Genomic DNA, 16,966 nt, shown 5'->3' with positions numbered 1-16,966 from the left:
CAAAACTCACCACCTGCTGTTGCAAAGCTGAGATGAGCAGTGGCAAGACAAACTACAGCAAACGCAGACGCTATACTGCCACTCAGTGACCGCTTCATCATCTTCTGGGGGAACTGAGTATCATAGGCAAACTTTCTGTTTACATCAACAAGTGACAAGTTCATAGGGAAAGCTAAGAACTGCTCTAATGGTCCCTTTAGCACAAATTTTACAAGAGATGCTCAATGCACTTGTGCCATTTATTCAGGTCACATTCACACAGTGCAACTTGGGTATACATTCGATTTCTTTATTATAATTTACTTTTCATTTGGTAGCACAATGTCAGTAAGAAATGTTACAAAAATTTTCGTAAAGAAAAAGCACAGTGTGTACTTTTTCTGACTACACAGCAGCCAGTAAGCCAAGACCATTTGCATTGCAGTGGAATGTAGTTAAGTCAGGGTCATTCACAAACTAACCACATTATTTCCCATCCACAACTCTTAAGAGCGACTGTCGCAGCAAAAATCAACCTTTTATTTGCCTCAGTATTATTTACGATGTGTGTGTATGCAGCAAAGTCTTGCAAACTAGTGAAAGACATACATCTTAAAATCAAATGATTAATTAATAAAATGAGATCTTAACTGGAATTATTAACATTTAGGTTTTTACTCAAAGCTGAATCCCTTTTAAAAAAAAAAAAGACAAAAAACAAAACAAAAAAAACATTTGTCTGTATTGTTGCTAGTTTAGCTCACAATCTGAACTGGGAACCTGATGCAGAACAAGTCTTGTTTGTTGTCATCTCTCAGTTCCCACTCCACAACCAGCTTTATCTAGAAATGCAGAAAAGGAGTAGTCAATAAACTAGGTGTGCATTGTTTCCTCCAACATTTACTTAAAAATGACTTGCTATAAATCACATGTAGTACTTACTGCGGGATACTCAGACTTCACAGGTAGAGTGTTCTGATAGTGATAGGTCTGCTGCTTCTGGATGGGACACTGGATTCCAGACTGGCAGCCGTCTTCCTTGGGAATGGGGAAGGGGATAGAAACTCCAGCAATAATACCGTGAACCAATGCTTTGCTTGTCTTGCTCTCCACAGCTACAAGATTTTACAAAAAAAGGACATCATTAGCTCAAAAGTTAAGAAAAAACAAAAAAATGCAAGCATTTATGTTGAGCCGTTTCTAGAAGAAAAGCTACAGCCCACTCACTGCTGGTGAATGTCACGTTGACACTGTAGGACTGTCCTTTGTGTAGCTGGCATGGCTGATTGGGGCAAGGGCTTATGTCAACCATGACCACTTTTCCAGAGCAGGAGCCTGAAGAAAAACCATGATAAAAGTGAGACTCAAAAGTTAAATGCTTATTCTGCTGCCATTGCTTGTTATGTGTGCTCCATTTTCATTAGAAGTGACCAACACATCCCAAACAGTAAATCCAATTGGGCACTTCATGCTTTAGCGAGCGAATTATAATCCGAATTTAGCAGTCTGATTTGATTTACTAAAGGGGTTAAGTAGATTACCAAGAAGAAAAAAAAAAACCCAAAGATATTCCAGGTTTTGTTATGGGAGAAAAAGTAATTTGGTTATATTTATTTATGCTATAACCTTTAAGATCATCTTATTCCATCGAGTGAAAAGAACAGTAACATTATTATGCCAGAGGTTCTAATACATTTATTTAAAAGACAATTCTTTGATTTTAAACACAAATTTTCACTTCAGACCTATCAGTCATGTAAAAAAAATTTCAGAATCAACTCTATTGGTCAAGTATTTTCAGCATACAAGTATTGCGATGCTAGTTTCCAGTAGCTCTCAGTGTCCTTACACACAGTGGCAAAACAATTATAAAAAGAAGATAGACTTCTAACTAAACCAATATAACAGATTTAGTCTGATTGGACGCCGGTCTTAATATAATGTAAAGTGAAATATGTGGGACAAGCATGTAATCTAAAGTATTCTGCGAGATTATTCATTTTTGGTATTAGAGTGGATAACCACACTAACCACACATTTTTTGCATTCATTGGGTGACCTTATTTCAAAACTATTAGACCCAATCCAACTGGAAACCTACTTATTGTGGCCGTATGGTTTAGGTTAACACAGAAAGTTATACGGGCACGCCCCTGGTTCCACACAAATTCAGTTTACCTGTCATGAGGAGTACTACTACTTGGCTGTATTATTTCCTCTGTGGCTATGGAGGAAAATCCGGGCAATACAAAACTGCTGGAGTATTTATTTCTGGTCATTTCTGACCAGTCAGGAAACTCCCAACTAAATGCCAGACTACCACAAGGATGGGCACATCAGGGAGTTGTTAATGAGCCAGAGCGTGTGATAAATATAGGGTGTATTGGACAGGTAACAATATCTGTGGGATACGTGTCCATCCAGGTGCGACAGGTGGAAATTTGTGCTGAAACAGCAGCAAATTAATCAGTTGGAGGAAAGAAAGAAAATTAAATGTCAATTTCGATTGACAATTAAGGTAATTTAGAGTAATTAAAAAAAATTAAAAAGCCATTCCCTGCTTGTCCAATTTAAGATTTTTTTTTGTCTAATCGTTTTAATTAGAATATCTTTGGATTTTTGAGTGTTGGTCAAATAAAACAAGACTTCTGAAGACATTACCATGGTCTCTGGGCAACTGATATTTTTCTCTTTCTCCTGATTTTTTTTTTTTGTTGTTGGTAAAAGTACAAGTCAGGTTCATCAGCTGACTTCTTCCATTTGAAAGGCGATGATTCACCGGTTATACACCAGAGAGAAGTAGATCTTCACCTGAAGATGGTCAGGCGAAACTTACCGCAGTCTATGAATTTCACTGGCACAGCACAGGTGAATCCCATCAAGCAGAGGGAGACGATGAAACCTGCTCGGACGTCCATGCTTTCTTTCAAGTATGACCCTAAAAATTAGGAAATATATATACACACATATGATGCAACTGATAGCGCTACGTAAACTTCATCAGACCGGCCTGCCTTCGAGCGGTCCAGCACAAAGTGCTAAATCATATGACTTCTTGTTTGTCTCCCACATGTCCAGAGTATTGCAACGATTAAAAGAAGTTTTTTTAAAAACCAGGAACAAATGCTCTTCGACTAGCTGTCAATATGGTAAAGAGCACAAACACAGTAAGTTGTCCAATTAATACAAAAGAACCTCTGAATGAACAAACTGTACCTTTGACGCGCTTCAGTTGGCGTGAACGCAACAACAGCCTCCCACTTCCTATTGCGCTTTATCACGAGATTGAAGTAACACCTATTTATAAGTATCGTTCGTTTTTATCGCCCGAAATTTAGCCTGTCAGGAACCCCCTTCAGTTTAAAACATCCTGGTCCTGCGCTCCTGCGTCTCCTGGATTGGTGGGTCCTATTGGGGGCGGCGTACAGCCTCGGGAGAGCTGTGCCTGACAGGCAATACCGAGGTGAACACTTCCCAATCTCAACTGTCGAATCAAATCTCAAATGCCTCATGATTGGCAGGTAAACTGACCAATAAACTGACCGTATTTTCACCAATATGGGCGTGTGTCTTTACACAGACATCACATTTTAGCCAATAATCGCGCGATTTGTTTCTCGTCGTCTGAAGGGGGGGGACTTACCACCATTTGTTGTGGAAGATGTCATTCGTGAGAGGAGTTATGTTAACTGCGTCAAAGTCAAAAATGTTGAGCTTTGCTAGGTAACGTTACCTTGCTGTACATCCTATCCTATCAAAAATATTAACCTGTAAACAGTCTCTTTCTGGGAACAAATAACTGTTGTGTTGAATTTTTGCCAGCTAGTTAGCAAGCTAGCCTGTAACGCAACTGTTAGGTAACAAGCTACAACTACAGCCAGTAACGTTTCGAGTCCTTCTGCTCTCATACGATCTGATCTTAACGCAGTCTTGATGTTTTGCAGGTCGTCTACCCTTCTGAACAACCTCAGCGTGAGCCAGCGGTCACACCGGCTGCCTCCAAACCCCACGGCGGGGCTCCGGCGCTTCAGCAGCGCCTCAGCCCAGGAGAAGCCAGCGGTGTCAGGTCCATCTGAAGATAAAGTACACCTCACTGAGTCATGTCTGAAGGTCAGCAGATACCCTCCATTAAGCATCCTACTCTTTGGTGATGTTGGTTTGTATTTTTTGGTGTTAATTTCGCTGCAAAAGAGAAGAAAAAAGCTACAGTCTGAGCCAGTGTTGACAGTGGAGTAACTGTGTTAGGAGAGAAACTCCATGTCATCAGGTCAGAGTCGGCCTTTATAGTTTGTAGGGAGTATCGGGCTAACATTTACGTGTCATCTGAAATATTTGCCTGTGGAGAAACCTAAAGGCTCCCACACACTGTCAGTTACTGTCCTCACTGTATCAACAACGTTGCTACATATTCATATTGTTCCTGATGAGGGTCTGAGGACCCAACCATTGCAGGACCCTTTGATCCTGCACACTTGTCAACAAAGCCTCTATGGTGTCACCACCGTGATAACTTCTCTTTCGGCTCTCCACGACTCTCAGTGAAGTCATTCTGTCTGTTCGCACCAAAATGAATGCTGGCTTAAGTTATCACCCTCTCTCTGCATAGGGTAGGTCTGGCCCTTTGTTGTGCCATTATTCCATAGTAATTATTAGGTTGACAGAATTCAAGGTGTAGATATCTGGATCTAATTTATGACTTGTCAAATTGCTGATGAAATATATCTCAAGTTCTACTTTTGGGTTATGAACTGCAAATGTAAAACATCTCGGATTACTTTTGTCATTACGCTGAATGCAATCTCCAATCAAATGTACAGTATAGGTCCCATAATGTAGTGTTGACAATCTGAATTCTTAAACATGAATTCAAGGTAATTTTATTTAAAATATGACACGTTCTAACTCTTTTTTTTTTAACTTCGGTCTAATGATAAACCTTTTTTTTTTTTTTAGAATTTTTCACAAATTTAAAACATTTGTTTTGGCTAATCAAAGCAAAATGACAGCTATCTCCAGTTCTCATTTGGTGTGTGAACTGTCAAGGGCAGTACAGGATCGTTTTGAGCATCACTGTTGCTTGCAGTTGTAACTGCAATATGACTGTTTGCAGTGTGATTTTGATTTGTCAAAATACTTTTTTAGATATCTAAAATGGTATTATGGACTGTCAAATGAAACCATACAGACGGTTTCTCAATAATGTGTGGAGTTGAATTAAAGTTTTTGCGCTTTGCACCTCATTTCTCTTGCTTTAACCCCACCCCCACCACCTTTAATCCAGAGACTAGAGGAGATCATGGGGAAGGGCGAGTACCTGAGAATACATGTGGAGGGAGGAGGCTGCTCTGGGTTCCAGTACAAGTTTTCTGTCGATAGTAACAAGAATGAAGATGACAGGTAAGCTAATACTAATCTCGCTTTCCAGTCGTTTCCTGAGAGCAACATTGTATGCTCAATAATGACCGTCACTGCCGTCCCCTCTGTTCCTCAGAGTGTTTGAGCAGGGAGGAGTGGGCATTATCGTGGACCAGGACAGCCTGGAGTTTGTGAAAGGAGCCACGGTGGACTTCAGCCAGGAGCTGATTCGCTCTACCTTCCAAGTGCTCAAGAATCCTCAAGCTGATCATGGCTGCTCCTGTGGCAGCTCCTTCTCTGTCAAACTATGATCCCATTTCCCTGTTACCTGCATTAATATTACTTAATACACTGATTTAACAATTTATCAGGTACAAAATCCAATAAAATATTACAAACATTTCATCCTACAATATTACAACTAGTCACCATTGGGATGTATCCACACCTCTCTGACAAAGTGTCAACACATACTAAACAGAAGTTTCAGAAATGGCAGAATTTTTGCAGTCATATTATATTAGATTGTCTTTAACAGTAAATGTGTACCTAATAAATTGGTAACTCGGTATTACGTTATATTGAGCTGTCTCTGATATTCTGAATTCCTTATTCAGTTAGCTAATAACATCTTTTGTCAACAATGAAACTGGTAGATAATCTATTGCTTTTTTTGTGTGAAATGACTTGAACTGAGTGAAAGGCAATTGTATTGATAAATCATTGCAGAGATTGACAGTCAGCAATGCTTACTGAGAGCAGTTTACGATAGGCAACTGTAACATGCCATGTCTTCAAACCAAACAAAGGCTCAGTGCAAGTGTTGGACGATTCCATCCTAGCCTTTGTATGTAAAATATGTATATAGACCATATCTATAGAGAGCTAAGCTATATTATAGTTGTGTTATCTTAAATAAAATTGAGTGAATATCAATGTTTTAACCTTCAGTCTTTTTTTTTATAATGTGAAAAGTGGTGTTTGTCCAAAGTCATCACGCTGGGGGGGGGTTATTCATTTTAAATAGTACTGACATGACGCACTTCCTGACAACATCAGAATGATGAAAGAGCAACAGGGAAATGTTTCTATTTATTGATAATTGATAAAAGGTTAGTTTGAGCACTGTTGATTTCATTACATTGGTTTCTCAGCATTTTGGATCATTTTATTATTTACGTTGTTTTCACTCAGTGAACATTTTTCACTCAAAGCTCAAATTTCTGGTTGCCTTTTTTATTAAAGTGGAATTTAAGAAACATCTCACAAAAAATATACAAAAAGAATATCTACAAATGATATTTACACTGGTGTAATGTAAATCAAAATATGCAGCAACATTTTTTTTTGTAGTTAGTCTTAATACAAGGAGCAAAATGTTTTGCGCTTTTCATATTTTCTCTGATAAAACATTCCATTTAAGCGATATATCTGATCACACAAAACATTAACTTACTGTTGAAAAAAGTCACACCCTTCATATTCATGAAAATGCGACATTATTACATCATACAGTAGCAGCACACTGAAAAGTGACCGAAAGACTCGTAACAGCGCATTGAAACATCAATTTACAACTGTTCTTTTTGTTTTCTGAGGAATTTGGTTCGGACAGATTGTCTTCCAGTAAGCCATGCACACCCATTAACCATAAACAGATCCTCAAACGAGTATGCACACGTTAACATGTCATGAGGGAAACACTGCTGAGGGAGGTCTGAGGTCAACCAGTCAACAACACGACCACATAAACAAACCATAAATGAACCATCGGGGTAACACAGTGACCAGGTCAGGTGTACAGTGCATAGTATGCTTTGGCATGCTGACATCCAGAACATAACAGTGGATGTTACATTCAGGAGGAAGGCCACAGGATTTGGAATTACCAGTAAAAATAGAACAAACAAATGACTACATGATCCAAAAAGTAAATCAAACACATTACAAAAAGAAAACCAAACCCTCATAAGTCCAACACTCAGATTAAGGCTAATTCAGTTTGCTACATGTTTTAAAAAATGGCATTGTCATTAACACAATTTCATAGGCCTGCCAAGTGGCAAAACTGCCACTTGGGACACGTACACAGATTCACTCATTCTAAAAAATTATCCACCACTAAAATGATATGCACATAATGTGTTGGAGAGAGGACCTTTTTTTTTCTCCATGATGATGTGATGCTGCGAGACGAGGGCTGTGCGCCCGCCACCTGTGTTCACCATGGGGACTGATGCTATGATGAAAATGAGCCTTGCACATATGCATGCACCTAGTTTTGAGGCAGTAATTCGAATCACTGCCTTTCCTCATTTACAAGCTGCCAGGTCTGCCCTCCTCCTTTTTCTTGAGATGCATCTTTTAGCTGATTCTTTTCTCTGGAGAGCCATGCGGGGCGGACACCCGGACTTTCTGAGGCAGGACGGTCCCGGCATGAACCTCAGTGAGGGGCATGGACACACCTCCACACAAAGAGGCTAGAGAAAACAAAAAAAAAAAAAAAGGGAAAGGACGCATCGTTCAATATTTGATTCTCACGTCATCTCTAAACTCAAGTTTTTATTTGGATCCTCGGTCATACCTTCTGTCATCTCCGCCGGCACTAACAACAAAGCGATCTCCGTTTGTGAAGCGTACATTTGTCAAGTGAGCAGAATGGCCCAGAAAGCGTTTGTGTTTGGCCTAAAAGAGACCACATTCTCATCACTCAAGAGCATTTTTCAAATTACTCTCAACATTTTTACGGTTTTAAAGCACAGACACATTTATAGTGCATTATAGTGTACAAAAATATCAGGGGAAGTGATAGTTCCAGCTGAAAAATGCTATAAAGTTGGTTAAGTCATCACACAATTTCAGCAATACTATATTCTCAGTAATTGAAAAGCATGCTAAGAAATGGACTGATATAATGAAACGTCGATCACAGGTTGAAAAAATGTAATGGTTTTGTGGAATTATAATGAGTTTAAAGTCACTATATAAAGACTTTTACAGTATATTTTCAATTATTCGTAGGAGTGTTCGCTTGTAGAAAAAGGAGAAAATCCTGGGGTCTATCTCAGTGCCTTTTTTGATACCACCACTGGAGGGGTGCTTACGTCTTGAATTTTTAAATCCATCACATAGTGGCTTTAAGATCTCAGCTCAGAAGGGCGAAAGATGTCACATTTAAAACTATCCTGTCATACTTTCATCAGATAAACACGTTACTGTCCTAATTAAGCAATAACATTGGAAAAATAAAAACAGTAATAATAATAATATTATGTAATCATACTTACAAACTTCTCTGGACATGGAAAGTCAAACAGCTTTACCATTCCAAAGTCATCGCCTGTGACAATGTTAAGGCCTGAGTGGGACACACAGGCACAGGTGACGTCTGCTTTGTCAGTGTTACGGGACCAGATCCCAATGACCTCGTCCCCGAGGACACTGGATAGACAGAGAAGGAGAAACACCACTTGGGGCTCAGACGCAATACTTCATTATTTCCTTTTCCAACATAATGCATGTATTGATGATGTGTGCCAGTGCTAACACAGTGACTCTCACCTGGTCCAGGTGGCCCAGGTAATCCTGTCAACGTGGGACTGCTCTGTGACCTGCTTCCCAGACGGCACCTCGTACACGAGTCGTCTATAAGCCCCTGTGGATATCTGATTCAAGACGTTGGAGGTTAGAGGTGAAAACAGCCACGACCTCCTCACTGCAAAGCCGACGGGCCTCAGATATTTCCGTACCTGGACATAAGTGCTGTCGGCAGAAAAGTCCATCTGCATCACAAAGCTGGGGATGTCCCTGCAGCAGTTGATGCGGTTCAGCTGCGGGCCGAGCGTCAGGTCGTAGAAGTCAACTGCACTCTCAGTGGAGCCTACAGCCAAGTAACGAGAATTTGGACTGAACCTGCAAGGAAGACAGGCAGTTACAAAGGACCCGTGTTCTCTCAGATTTACTTCCTAGTGTACAGACTAGGATCTGACACAGTTTAGTTTCTAAAGATGAATATATATTCTTAAATTTCCGATAGATGTGTTCCTGCTGAATGTTTGATAACTTTACTTTGCTGACAAAAGGCTGATTATTTGCTGAACATCTACTGGAGGGTACAAATAACAAAACAGGCTAGGAGGCAAGTCAGAATAACCTCTTTCATAAACATAGACATGCCAACCACTTATTTCACAAAAGGCGAATTCTGGCTCAATACATTGCTTTTCCCTTATATCACTAAGATGATGCATCTGTCGAACCCTGCTACGCTTCATGTAAAGTTCTACCATCAATACCTAATATCCTGGATAGGGGAACGCCGGTCCCTTTTCTTGCCCCAGATTTTGAGCGAGGCAACCAGCAGGATGATGAACTCTCCGTTCTTCATGCCGATGGCCACCATGTCTCCCTCAGGACTGTAGCTGATGGTACGCGCCGGGTGGCCCAGGTTCACCTTATTCAGCATCTTCTGTTTGCCCACAAGGCAATGCGAGAAAATCACAAAGTGTTGCAAACCATCTTAACATTTCCAATATAGAAATTAATTGTGAACAGCCTGATAAAATGAGAGAAAAATGGAAGTGCTGATGATTTGTCATTGGACTGAGCGGTTGTGAGGGGCTGGAGGTAAAATGGCCGACCTTCTCTGGGATGTCCCACAGGCGAACTGTGCCATCCTCTGCAGCGGACAGAAATACGTCCCTAGAAGGATGTGTGCCCAAGCCCCAGATAGGTCCGTCCATGTGTCCGTTCACCAAGATGTTGCACGCTGCGTTCTTCTCCCCTACCTCAATGATCTCTGCGTTTCTGGTCCCCACGAGGATCTTACCCTGACACAGCACGGAGTAAAAATGTGTCAAAATACAGATGGTGAAGTCTAAAGTGAGAGCGGAGAAATTTACTGAGCACCAGATTATCTGTGAAGTACCTTTCCTCTGCATACAGAGCGAACACAGTCTATGATCTGTCCAGTTTCTAATCGAAAGGCTCTGCAGCGTTTCAGCTCCTGGTCCCAGAGCTTCAGAGCACCTCCCTCCTTTGACCTGTGGAGTAAAACATGTTCTGTTTCATCCCCTAGCTGAGGAAAACTACAGCTTTATGTAGTTCATATTCTAAATTCCTGATGCAATTTTCTGCACACGGGATGTGGGGAATTTGAAAACAACTATATGCCATGGTGATCACATGTTCAGTTAAGCCCAGGTACAGTATATATATTTGTCATATATATGTAATCTTATTAGTTATTATGTTCATTTGGATAAGTACATAATTACTTGTAAGTACATAGACAAAAACAGAGCCATAATTTATGCTTCCAGTAAAACCTGTGCTTTTCCAACTATGACAAGTCCAAACGTCTGCGGTGAAAAAGGCTGATAACAATCAAACCTGCTTTTCCGGATATTAATTCTTTTTTTCTTAACAAGCAATCTTTTATTAAGGTATTACAATGTCATACTTTGATCACAATATCCCTTTCAAAGATTATCATGTATATGATAAATGAAATCACCATCCACCCCCACTCTCAGCGTGTGAATAGTGGAGCTCACTGGTGTGTGATCAAGTGTATTAATACAAGAGAACAGCACTTACGGTCTTTCTTTGCCTCCGGTGACAATGAGGCCGTCTCTCAGTGTGGTGTACATGGTGAACACAGGGCCTGTATGAGCTTTGGCCACTATTCTTACTAGAATGTGTTCCTTCCACACACACACATCCCCACTTATGGTACCTGTAAATGTCAAGTTATTCTGAAAAGAAAACAAATCTGCACTAATCTAGTGGCCTAAGAGAGCAGAGCGAGCAATGCAAAGACAATTCACAGCACATTTAAGCAGACAGTTTGGGATCTGGTGAGCTTTAAATGTTAGTACATTCAAATTACGAGGTGAAATGTAATATACAGTAAGAACAAGCAACATTTTAACAATTTCACCAAAATTGGTTTTTAGTTAGGATCAATTAGATATCTAAACAAGAACAGACACTGTATATTCCAAAGATCGGAAATCACTTACAGCTCCAAATGCTACAGACAGCATGGTCTGCATCCGGGCGTCCTCTATGGAGCTCAGCACGCCTTTCTTGCTGAGCAGAGCTCGACCAGCTAACGTCCAGAAACGCACGTGCTTGATCCCCACAGACACAAAGTGTGTGTCTGAGTCCGGCCGAAACTCGGCCACAAAGATCCTCTGGGTGTGACCTATCCGGCTGGCCACCTTGGCACCTGAGAAACAAACCAGATTGCAATGAAAGTGTGACCTATCCACTGTGGTAAGCTTTTTTTTTCTCCTAATCCTCCCATCCCCAAAGTTGGAGGGAAGATGATTTGTTGTTTACCTTCCTGCCACTTCCAGATGGTGACAGTGTGTTCAGGGTCCAGGCCCACCGACAGCAGGAGCTTTCCTGTGGCACTGAAGCTGACAGAACACACTCCGCCGGAGTGGAAGCAGCGTAGCACTGACAGCGTCTGCTTGGTCATGGCGTCCCACACGTGAATAGATGGAGAGGTGGCTGAGGAAGAGACCAGGTGAGGAGTACTTTTTGGAATCTAATCACCATGATATTATTGCATTTTTCCCTGCCTGCTTTCATTGTCACCCGTGTCATGTGCAAACCCCAGCCAAAGTTATGAATTACTTGGACCCAAGTTAAAATTGAGATGTTTATTGTTGGTTCTGTTGGGGTTCTAAAATTTACTAATGGAATAAAAACAAAACAAACACTAAAACGGTAAAGTTTATAGTTTAGACGTATATTTTCATAGCTTTTCAATTTTTAGGATCATACATTAGAATTTAAAATACAGAAAGTTTGCATAGAGAAAGACATGTCTCAAACCAGATGACCACTAGATGGCAGTGACTTAAAGTATATACGTGGGTTGAATCCATACAGATTTCCCTTGAACAGTTAACAACACCATGTTTCTTAATTCAAATGAAGACTTTTGTTACGTCCTTACCTGACATGTCACCAGTATCACCTGAAATGAAGGAAAATCTGATTAATTGACAGAGCACACAAATTATTTGTTAATTTTGAGCAAAAGCCTCTACTTTGCACTCACAACTCCCTCATCCTGTCTTTTACACTTAATGGAAGATTTGCAGCATACAACTACAATCCCACAATTATTCCAAAATGCAAAAATGATAATTTGGCTCATTAGGTGCTTTATAGTACAGTGGAGCTTGTGGTGGGTGGGTGGGGGGGTGGGGGGGTAATGGCTATCAGTCATGTACAATAATCCCCCTGCACACTGCACAACACAGGATACAGGGAAGAAAAATGAGGCGGCTGGTGACACAGGAGGTCAACCTCTCACAGACATACCTACTTGGCCAGTTGCCACCACGTTGGGGAATTTGGGATGTTGATTGATTGTCAGGCACAGAATGTCGTCACTGTGTTCTACATAGAAACTTTGGCAGGCTGCAAGAAAAATAGACCCAAACCACACACGCCACACACAGATACAAAGTGAAATACATTTATGTTATGTTTGCTTTTCAGGTAGCAAACAGTAACACTGTTGGCACGTCGTCTAGACGGCTTCCTCTGTCTACTTACAGGTCGTCAAGTTCAGCACGATGCCAACTGAGGCCGTGTGGTAGATGATGTCCGCCCCGTCGTTCAGGTAGTGCACGTTATTGCGGCAGTCATTGCCACGGTAACCAAATACCAGGTCCAACACCAGGTCCTGTGGGAGAGTCAGAAAAGGGCCGCCACAAAGTCAGAAGGGTCAACCAAAACGTTCGGAGCCAGCTGCCGGCTGGAGAAGATCGCCATTATTCGATTACAGAAAGGCTGTCTGGACAGAGTATGAGCACGCAGCGTCTTCAGTTGAAATAATCACATTAGAGACCAGCATTCTCAATCTTCCTTCTGTTTACATAAAATTCACAATCTGTATATATCTATTAGTTTGTTGGGGGGTTTTTTTTGGTAAGGATGTGAAGTCCTTCTTACCTCAATGGGTCTCTTCTTTTTGCCAACGTTGTTGGTCTGCAGCTTCTCTGGCTGTGGCAGCGCTCTGCTGACAGGAGGCCTGAAAGAGACAGCTGGCATAAGAGGGCGGCCGAAGAGCTGCTTATCATACTGACAATTATTCATCATTATGATGATGATGATAATAATGATACTATTTAATACTGGGACTGTTCTATTAAATATTCACTAAGTATCTGCACACATACAGACAAAAAAGTAAGTTTTAGAATAAAAATTCAGGAAAATCCATTTTGTACATTTTTTTCTGAAATAACAAGAGTTGCAATTATCAGGGTAGGATGAACTGAAGAATTGTTTTTTTATTTTTTTGCTTTAATGTCAACTGTGTACAGGGTCTGTATTACCAGCGAAACAAAGAAAGATGTTTGAATAAGGTGACTGAGTGCGGACATGTCGATAGAGGTAGAAGGTAACCTCTAAGCAAATATGAAATATCACAGGGACATGATGTCAACTGCCACTTTGTGTGTCATTTCCACACATCTTCAGACTGTCAATCGATGCAGTGTTGTGAAAAGATTGAAAAGATCACTAATATTAAGTATATATCAGGATTATGGGCTGAAAAATACAGTTGTCAACAACCAGACAGCAAAGTTTTCAAGTCCTTTTCATTCATCAAGTCAGCTAAATAACAGCTTTCTCTGACTCCTTTAGAAAAAAAAACACGTCTAAGTACTGAGTGTGTGTTTAAAACACAATGGTACGGAAACCAATTAATAATGCAAAGACTGTATAGACAAACTTTTACATGATGACCTTTTACAGTCAAGGCAGTGTGCGGAGAGGGAAACACTATCAAGTGTATATAACAGGCACGCCAAGACTCCAATCCAATGATTCATCTACAAAATACCCTAATAAGGCCAAAAAAGTAATAGTGGGGAGAAAATATAAATGAACAACACAATAAGTGACTTACCTTGACCCTCTTCATGGCAGCAATAACAAAGAAAAAGCGAGAATTAGAAAAAAGGTTTCCCGCATTGTTCACTGCTGCCTGCTGGACACACGTAAAACAACACCACAGGCACTGAGGACATAAAATAGAGGAGTCAGCGCCATTGTGTAGCCATGACAACCCAAAGTCCATTTCTATGACAACTGCTGCCCAGAGGATGCTGCACGGATGCTTGCATCATTGTGGAAATCATCAATAAACAAATAAATCAATAAACCTATGGCACCTAAAGCCTTTGACATCATTTTACATGTATTATAATCATGGAAAATTTGATAATGTTTGTAAACAATGTTTAGGACCAGCCATATAAACAAGAGGATATCTTAAGATGTGATAATTTCTAATATTCCTTCTGGTTTGATGTATGAAGTTAAAACTTGATCCACTTCAAATCAAGCCATTTCCCTTAATCACTGACTAGCTTCAAGTGAATGAACACCAAAACAACAGTGAAAGTTAATTACTAAAACTGTTAATGATTTTTACGAAGGAAACGTCACAGATGCATTTCACAGACATCAGGCATTTCTATCCATCCGCAGGAAGGGGAAAGACACTTGGGAGAAGGATAAAATCCTTCTCTGTCCTTTAATGCACTCATAAAAAACACTTGTTGTCTTGAGTCTTGATGTTGTGACCATGCAATACATGGTCCCTAACATAGCCCACAGACTATAACAAACATGCTTCAGTCTGATAAGCTCATTTCATTTGTCTCCACAATTACACATATTTTAACCACTGCTGTCTGATGCTTAGTCTTTTGAGAAAAAATCAACATACATGAACTCAAGAGCTTACCTGACCACCCCTTGTCTTCAAGTGGAATTAAAGAACGAAGCAGGATAATGACAGATGGACAGCCATTAAAGGAAAGAAGAGAAGCAGAAAAGGCAGAGTTATTTCAAAAGGGCAGGGACAGGGTGAGAGTTACACGCAGGAAAAGAAAAGATATGTTGACTGAAGAAGGCGGGAATGGCTTTATCTTAATGCAGACGCCCTATTATTTGCACTATGAATGACTGAAATTCCTAAAAGTTGTTCTCTGACTGGTCAGGCACACCTGTCTGAGCATCAGCAAATCCCCTCCACAGCTTTATTTAATTACCTTTCATCCACAGAGGGCTCTTTCAGCTGCAAGTGGGGTTTCACACCAGTCATCGGTCGCATGTTGGTGGATAAGGCTTTGATGGTGTAGTTGATCTCGTTCTCTCTCGTCACATCGCTGTCGTAACCTGACGAAAGAGGGGAATGATACTCATTTTGCTTCAGCGAACAGAAACTTTTGTCCACTCCAAACCAAAAAACAGAGTGGTCTCCCACCTCCATCATCCTCGCTCTCGATGTCCGACTCCTCGCTGTTACACGGTTTGAATTCCCGGTGGCCCTCGGGCTCATGGGTCCAGATCATGAGGCATGTGTCACCCCCACCCACTGTCACCAAGAGGCTGTCGTCATGGGTCCATCGCACATTGGTAACATGTGCACTGTGAGCCACATAGCGTTTGAACTTTGCATACTTCCCCTGTGGCAGAGGGACAACACTTATGTAACACTTGTGACATTAACACAGAAATTAACATAACATTTGCATAAACCTTACACCTAAACCTTGAGTCATGAGATGTTCAGACCATATAATACCAAGTAATGTGAAATGTGTCTTACCTTGACAGGGTATCTGAAGAGCTTTACGTATCCCAAATCATCTCCCGTTGCCAGCACCTTCCTGTCGTTACTAAGGCAGGCAGTGGTCACCTCGGTGACCTCATTGATCACGGGCCAGATGCCCTCAACGGACGCTCCCAGGACACACGTCCATGTGCTCCAGTCGATCTTCTCCACCTGAGTCAAGTCATTGAGTAAGTAAAGATGCATTTATACAGAAAATAACATAGTGCTTCACCAGAAAAGTATTAACTATCAAACACGAGGGCACCAAAATAAAACACAACAATTCAGAAATGTACTCAGGGGCTTCACCATGGAGAGCGTGATGGATAATGGCTAAAACTGATTTCTAAAATCTACACAGTCAATGGAGAGAGGCCAACACTGTAGTAATGCTCGCTGCGTCTGCCTGCAAACAGGGGGAAACAGTTCCCCTGGCCCTGTCCAAGGGTAACAAGATCCACCTAGAAGTACTAGCTGGCTGCTTCTCCCCGTTTCCGGTCTTTATGCTAAGCTAAGCTAACCAACTGCTGACTCCAGCTCCATATTTATCATTCTTCTCATCTGACTCTGCGCAAGAAAGCAAACTCCAAAAGCGTTTTCCAAAAAATGTCAAATTTTTCCTCTAAAAGCTTCCAGAGACCACTGAGCGGTATTTCGAGCGCTCTCATCTGATAAGACCTGTTTTTAAGCTCACTTATATTTAGAAACTTTTGGGACATCTAGCTTCTCATAGAGTCCTGGCAGTCTGCTGAGGTGGCCACGTTAAAACGCCATAGTAATAAAACAACAAACAGAAAAAGGCCAAATTGTTGCAAATACGTAGGAAATGAAGCGGAGTCAAGGACAGACTCCTCCCGCAGCCTGTCAATGACCATGCCGCGGTCAGGTGCACAAGAAAGGGGTGTAAGACTTGAGTTAAGCTAATGATAATACTTTCCGCATGCGCGAGCACGCGAGGCTCCGTGCGGACGTCCG

The 16,966-nt window shown here is 41.1% G+C and overlaps 3 protein-coding genes across 3 annotated transcripts in view; 1 reads left to right on the top strand and 2 right to left on the bottom strand.

The window, feature by feature from the left end:
• Nucleotides 1-273: 273 nt before the first annotated feature.
• LOC120794914 (NPC intracellular cholesterol transporter 2-like) lies at nt 274-3,331 on the bottom strand. Its single transcript, XM_040136307.1, has 5 exons — nt 3,196-3,331; nt 2,816-2,917; nt 1,207-1,314; nt 922-1,094; nt 274-821 (listed from the first exon to the last, which is right to left on the bottom strand). Exons 2-5 carry the CDS (start codon nt 2,895-2,897, stop codon nt 735-737), a joined length of 450 nt encoding a protein of 149 aa, XP_039992241.1. The 5' UTR covers nt 2,898-2,917; nt 3,196-3,331; the 3' UTR covers nt 274-734.
• Nucleotides 3,332-3,604: 273 nt separating this feature from the next.
• isca2 (iron-sulfur cluster assembly 2) lies at nt 3,605-5,859 on the top strand. The gene is made up of 4 exons (XM_040136428.1): nt 3,605-3,702; nt 3,924-4,089; nt 5,261-5,376; nt 5,471-5,859. The coding sequence occupies exons 1-4, from the start codon at nt 3,641-3,643 to the stop codon at nt 5,643-5,645; spliced, it is 519 nt and encodes a 172-aa protein (XP_039992362.1). The 5' UTR covers nt 3,605-3,640; the 3' UTR covers nt 5,646-5,859.
• A 592-nt stretch (nt 5,860-6,451) lies between these two features.
• eml5 (EMAP like 5) overlaps nt 6,452-16,966 on the bottom strand; it is a 32,390-nt gene continuing 21,875 nt past the window's right edge. The window contains exons 26-45 of the mRNA XM_040137397.1: nt 15,986-16,162; nt 15,641-15,842; nt 15,426-15,552; nt 15,119-15,133; nt 14,276-14,284; nt 13,312-13,390; nt 12,913-13,042; nt 12,676-12,774; nt 12,305-12,325; nt 11,680-11,853; nt 11,358-11,566; nt 10,933-11,090; nt 10,262-10,376; nt 9,975-10,163; nt 9,630-9,802; nt 9,084-9,246; nt 8,896-8,999; nt 8,622-8,775; nt 7,919-8,019; nt 6,452-7,814 (exon numbers count right to left, since the gene is read on the bottom strand). Coding sequence (XP_039993331.1) covers nt 7,778-7,814; nt 7,919-8,019; nt 8,622-8,775; nt 8,896-8,999; nt 9,084-9,246; nt 9,630-9,802; nt 9,975-10,163; nt 10,262-10,376; nt 10,933-11,090; nt 11,358-11,566; nt 11,680-11,853; nt 12,305-12,325; nt 12,676-12,774; nt 12,913-13,042; nt 13,312-13,390; nt 14,276-14,284; nt 15,119-15,133; nt 15,426-15,552; nt 15,641-15,842; nt 15,986-16,162 — 2,436 coding nt within the window. The 3' untranslated portion in view covers nt 6,452-7,777. The remainder of the gene's footprint in view (nt 7,815-7,918; nt 8,020-8,621; nt 8,776-8,895; nt 9,000-9,083; nt 9,247-9,629; nt 9,803-9,974; nt 10,164-10,261; nt 10,377-10,932; nt 11,091-11,357; nt 11,567-11,679; nt 11,854-12,304; nt 12,326-12,675; nt 12,775-12,912; nt 13,043-13,311; nt 13,391-14,275; nt 14,285-15,118; nt 15,134-15,425; nt 15,553-15,640; nt 15,843-15,985; nt 16,163-16,966) is intronic.

This window comes from Xiphias gladius, chromosome 10 (assembly GCF_016859285.1).
Source record: "Xiphias gladius isolate SHS-SW01 ecotype Sanya breed wild chromosome 10, ASM1685928v1, whole genome shotgun sequence".
NCBI lineage: Eukaryota > Metazoa > Chordata > Actinopteri > Istiophoriformes > Xiphiidae > Xiphias > Xiphias gladius.
The sequence above is the reverse complement of the archived record's forward strand: the minus strand, read 5'-3'. Positions and strand labels throughout refer to the sequence as shown.